Consider the following 6,106-nt stretch of genomic DNA (forward strand, 5'->3'; position numbering starts at 1 on the left):
CATGAAGTCTTACAATATATGAAATTAACTTATAATAATTTAAAAACAAAAACATATATGCAGAAAACAACATAATCATATACAAACTCATATGTAAAACATGTTTGAAATAGTGAACTACTCTATGGAACTTGGGGAAGCAGGGAAAAGAAAAGAGAATGACAGAGCATCAATGTTGTGACACACAACATTTGTGAAGGTAGAGGATATAAGGATATATGTATTGAAAGCTGTTGAAAAATAGGGGGGATGGTTGGTAAAGGTGTGAGGGAGAGTAATGGAAGCGGATGAAAGTAAAGTATATTCACAGCAGGGATAGACTGAGAAACCCCTTTGAACATCAACTTAAATATTAACAATGAAAGGACTGTAAAATAGGTAAAGTGTGTCAGGGGGATACACGGGGAGTGGAGGGTGAATGAAGGAGATTAAGGTGAGGGTAAATGGTAGATGGACTTCATATACTTACTTGAAATAGAACAAAGAAACCTCTTGCAACTGCTTTAAGTGGGGTGCAGCGGGGGTTGAGGGGGAGAGACAATGCCTATTGGAGTTGTCACAACAAATCCCCCCTGTGCAATGAGTAGATCCTAATTAAAAAAAAAACTTATGAAGTTGAAAGAGTTTTTCAGTTTTTCTCCAGTAAGATCACCTCCAGTAAGTAACATATTCAAAGTCATCATTTTTTCAACAGTTCCCTATCCACCATCCTCATCTTTTCTTGATATTACACATGGAGAGGAATATTGAAGGGACAGGCACAGAGATGTAACACCTGGATTGTAGTCCCTGAGATGGACCTACATTTTATACCTGCTGATCATACACTTGAGGTAAGTTTGGAAAAAGAGTGAAGCCTGGGGACAGTGGGAGAAGGGTAGCAACAAAATAGCTCCATGATTTCCTCTGATTGATCAGAAAAGTGAATTCATAGCCGCCAATACATACATCCACTCAAAAAATACATTTTTCTGTAAGAGGACTGGGTTTATATAACTTTGGTGTGAGCCAGCAGCCTTCCAGTGCAATGTGTCACTACATAACTGATTATGCCCCAGTATAGGCCAGCCACCAAATTAGTTGCCCTGAAGATGCAGAGCAGATATATTCCATCTGACTCCTGAGACTGCCAAGCCCATGCCCGGGATATCTACACCCTCATCATGGTGCCCAAGACGTTCTTTTGGAAAGTTCTTTCTCACCATCTATGATAATATATAATCCTATGTGTTCCTCAGAATCCTACCCAAAATTTCCAGAGGGTCTGCCATAATTGACGGAGATCTGCCAGGATGCTTGGGACTAACCATGTGAACTCAACCTTCTCTCCTTGGAGAAGGAGGGAGATATTTCTCTCTGGAACCTCTTTCCTCTCCCCTCTCCTTCATCAACTCAGGGTTTTGAGGTTCAAGAGAAGTCAATGCCATAGAAGAATATTGTCTTCATCTTTAGCCCCACACCACCACCCATCCTGTAAATTCCTGAGGCTGCCTCTGACAGAATGTTCCCCGGATTGATCATGGCTGGAATTGTCCAGTGTTGGCGTCTAGGAGTTAACAAATGGAAGTCATCCCTGAGGAATTCAAGTCCAGGAGCTCAAGGACCTCATTTCAGAAGCCACAAAAAATTGTTTGCAATTAAGACACCACCAATAGTGGGAATGAGACAGGAGAGACTGGAGCAGGGAACTAGGTAGGAGTCTCCCTTGCCACTTTCAAACAACCCTATTTCCTGCCAAAGGCAGTGTCTAATCTTAGTCAAGGGCCTCCTTGGATTATACCAACTGCAGAATTGTTTCTTTCCACAGATCATAGTCAAGGCTCCTTCAAATCCTGTGTTTTATTATATTTAAGATTTGGGACTTTTTTGAATTGGAATTTTAAGGCCAGTTGGCTGCTGTAGTGAGGGTGGTGAAAAACCTTGTGTTGAGTACTGGGGTTCTTGAAGCCCTGGCCCTGGAGGACAAATCTCCTCAGATTTTCTATGCTCCTCACCACCACCACCCCGCCATCCATTTCGCTTCCTCCCCACCCCCAACCCGCCTTGTCTGCACTACCCAGCACCCCATGCCCGCCCATCCGCCCCTCCCACTGCCTCCGCCTCTCACGCTTGGGTTCCCCGCGTTGTCCTCACACTAAACTGACTTCGCCAGCGCCTTCCAGACAACCACACTTCCCGCCCTCGCCTAGGTCCGCACAGCCGCCACCACGCTCAGCCTGCTCTCAGCTAGGTCTGACTGGGTGTCCCTAGCCGGGACCCATCACCTCTGCCTCCTTTGCCGCCAACGCACTCCAGACCCAGGTCTCCTGGCTGACTCCGAGACGCCGCCATCCCTGCCACTACCACGGCTAACCCGGGTGCCACGCGCAGCCGCCGCCACTTCCGCCGCCAAAACCGCCTGCCCACCGCACACCATGGCCCCTCAGCAAACAGGTAGCAGGAAGCGGAAAGCAACCGCGGTGGAGGAGGGCTCCGGGGGTTCCTCGTCTCAAGGCTTGAAGGCGGTGGGCCAGGGAGAGAGGCCGCCGCTGTCCAACAGGCAGAGGCAGCCGGCGGCGCGGCACTCTCTCGTGCACTACCTGAAGGGCCGCGCGGTGGGCGCGCGGGTCTCGCCGGGCTCCAGGGCTTCGAGGGCGAGCTGCGCGGCTACGCAGTGCTGAGGCTGCCCGAGCTGCTGACCGAGCGCCAGCTGGCCCTGGGCACCCCCAACAAGGTGTTCGCGTCGCAGTGGCTGAATGCCAGGCAGGTGGTGTGTGGCACTAAGTGCAACACGCTCTTCGTGGTGGATGTGCAGTCGGGCCACATCACGCGCATCCCGCTCCTGCGGGACAGGGGGCCCAGCCTGGCGCGGGCACAACCCGCCTGTGGCATCCACGCCATCGAGCTCAATCCCTCCAAGACGCTTCTGGCCACCGGAGGCGAAAACCCCAATAGCCTGGCGATCTACCAGCTGCCCACCCTCGACCCGGTGTTCCTGGGCGACTGCCAAGGTCACAAGGACTGGCTTTTTGCTATCGCTTGGATGAGTGACACCGTGGCCGTGAGTGGCTCTCGCGATGGCACTGTAGCACTGTGGCGGGTGGACCCTGACATGTTCAAAACCAGCATTGCCTGGCACAGCGATGTGGGGCTTCCTGTATATGCCCATATCCGTCCAAGGGACTTAGAGGCCATCCCCAGAGCCACCACCGGCCCTGGTAACCGCAAAGTAAGAGCCCTGGCTTTCAGTGGCAAAAACCAGGAGCTGGGAGCAGTGTCCTTGGATGGCTATTTTCACCTGTGGAAAGCCCGGAGCGCCCTGTCCAGGCTTCTGTCCATCAGGCTGCCCTACTGCAGAGAGAACATGTGCCTGACCTATTGTGATGAGTTGTCTCTATATGCGGTGGGCTCCCAGTCTCTTGTCTCCTTCTTAGATCCACGACAACGATAGCAGAACATCAGGCCCTTATGCTCCCGAGAAGGTGGCACAGGTGTGCGCTCATTGAGCTTCTACCAGCACGTCATCACTGTGGGTACGGGCCATGGCTCTCTGCTCTTCTGTGACATCCGGGCCCAGAAGTTCCTGGAGGAGAGGTCTTCCCCCAGTCCAGACTCCTTTTCCAGGCCCACAGGGAAGAAGCTGAAACTCACCTGTAGCAGTGGCTGGCTCAACCGTGATGACCTCTGGGTGAACTACTTTGGTGGCGTGGAGGAATTCCCCAATGCAGTGTACATCCACTGCTACAACTGGCCAGAGATGAAGCTTTTTGTAGTTGGGGGGCCACTCCCATCAGGCCTCCATGGGAATTATGCAGGCCTCTGGAGCTAAGGATTGTTTCCTCCTTGTCAAAGTACACAGAGTTAACTTTCAGTTTAGCCTAACTGTCCCTGTTGCATCTGTGATTTTAACTTTGTTGTTCTGGATTGCTACCATTTGGGGAGTATTTCATGTGGAGGTAGAAAAATCAGTATTTGTTGATTGTATATCATTGGTGCACAAAATATTTTTAAAATATACAAAATCTTGTAATGCTCAAACTATTAATCAACCATTTTGATTGTTCACTAAAACTTTAGCACCATGCTCTAAGCCTTCTTGTTTAAAGCTGCTGTATTATGGTCTGCTTTCCTGAATAACATTTATGCTAAAGAGTTTCATAGCTAATCAAAACTGGCCTATATATGGTAGAACAATTAGGGAATTATTTGGAGGGGGATAAACATTTTTTTAAAACTCAGGCACTACCATTCAGACAGCCATTTACAATGAAAGGCCAGCAATAGTGTAGTATAGTTGATGTTTTTATTGAATACACGAAGAATTATTTTATTTGGATCAATAATGAGTATGTGATGTGTTGCAAAAATATTGTTCAGCATCTTAGTTATTAAAGTTTTTAAATGGTAAAATATACACTTTAGTTTTTAATTGTCCCTCTGTGAATCTATTTACCAAAATCAAATTTTTCCTGGAAAGAAGTTGAGGCTTACACATTCAGCCATTCACACACTTGGTTTTAAAAAAGAAACATATATTTATAGACTAAAAGATGAAATAGCATGTTGAATTCCTTATTTACATATGCTTTGTATGACTTATGATGGCTAGATGTTTTTTAAGATAATTATCAATTTTTCATTTACACAAGTGTACATGTTCTTAAAGTAGTTACGTATACTATATCTTCATATATATGTTTTAGTTATTTCCCGTATAAGGAGAATGTATATGTGTATCATTTTACATATGCAGCTATTTGTCATTTTAAACTACGTCTATCACCACTTACTACTTGGTCTTTGTTCTTGTTTTGTTTTATAGAAATTTTAAAAGGTTAATATATGCACATGACCAGAAAACCAATATCATATAAAAGGTGTATAGCAAAATGTCTCACAACTCAGGATCCCTAATGTTCTGCTGTACATCACCACCTGTACATGCTTTGTGTACATAAGCACTTATTGATAGTCTGTGCATATCCAAGTTTATCTGTATGTATACAATTTGCATATACATGATAGTATGGGCTCTACAGATCTAAGCATTTGTAATAAAAAAAATCCTGCAGGCTCTTTCTTATAGAGATCTACCTAATTAATTTTTTTGCATATTCCACTATATAGTTGGAATATACCTTTAATGAGCATTTTGTGTTTGCTTTTCTGTTTCTCTCCTGCTGTGATTACTTAGACGGATATAGCAGTTTGTATATGTGTAAGCATAGCTCTAGGCAAATTTCTAGAAGGAAAATTGCTGGGTCAATAGATAAGTTTATCTTATGTTTATAAACCAGTACCAAATCTCCATCCAAAGAGTTCATGCCAACTTAGCCTCCCATAAGCAATGTGTGCACACCTGTTTTACCACAACCTTGCCAGCAGTGTGTCGTCAAATTATGTGCCTTTTGCCAACCTCATAGCCACCGGATCTTAATCCTTTCTTTTTGAAGCCACTGGGTGAGTTAGATTTTTTGTTAGAATTCTGAAACAAAGACCCAATGGGCTTCCTGGATTATTGTACCATGGTTTCAGTTATTTCAAACGCATCAAATATCACCAAAGAAAATCTAAGAAGGAGATGATGAGGGTGTGAACTAGGATTTTGGAGGTAGGTGTGGACAAGGAGAAAGTGAAAAGAAAAAAAATGAAGGGAAATAAAATTAACAAATAATATTTGGTATTCCATATGTAGGCTAAGGAAAAACAAAATATTTATGTGGACTCTAGTTCATTCTTGAATGTCAATAAATGTTGGTGACAAATAAATGAAAATAAATTAGGCATAGAAAATACAAGAGAGAGGTATCATTCAATTCAATTTGGAGCATGTTGAATTTGAGTTGAACGTGACATTATGAGGCCATAAGCAGTGAAGAATTGTGTATATATCCCAGAGTATGATTTCTTACTGCTAGGAAGGTGAGTACTGTGAAACTCTTACTTTTAGAGGAAAACAGAACAGAAAATTCTAGGAAGGATCCTAAGAAGCAATGGGGGAAAGACGACTGCTTTACTCAGATGATTTGACTTCATCAGCCCTAGATAACATTTCTTCTACATAAAATTATAATGATTTTTAGTCTCCATCTCAAAGTAATAAAAAGAAAGTTTTGCTCCCAAATAA

At 44.4% G+C, this 6,106-nt stretch overlaps 1 protein-coding gene across 1 annotated transcript; it reads left to right on the top strand.

The window, feature by feature from the left end:
- Nucleotides 1-2,124: 2,124 nt before the first annotated feature.
- On the top strand, nt 2,125-5,606 carry LOC109675767 (DDB1- and CUL4-associated factor 12-like protein 2). Its single transcript, XM_020152391.2, is given in 2 exon segments — nt 2,125-2,601; nt 2,604-5,606. Coding segments are annotated over 2 exon segments (1,392 nt in total). The 5' UTR covers nt 2,125-2,414; the 3' UTR covers nt 3,809-5,606.
- The last annotated feature ends 500 nt before the right edge of the window (nt 5,607-6,106 follow it).

Source organism: Castor canadensis, chromosome X, assembly GCF_047511655.1.
Source record: "Castor canadensis chromosome X, mCasCan1.hap1v2, whole genome shotgun sequence".
NCBI classification, from domain to species: domain Eukaryota; kingdom Metazoa; phylum Chordata; class Mammalia; order Rodentia; family Castoridae; genus Castor; species Castor canadensis.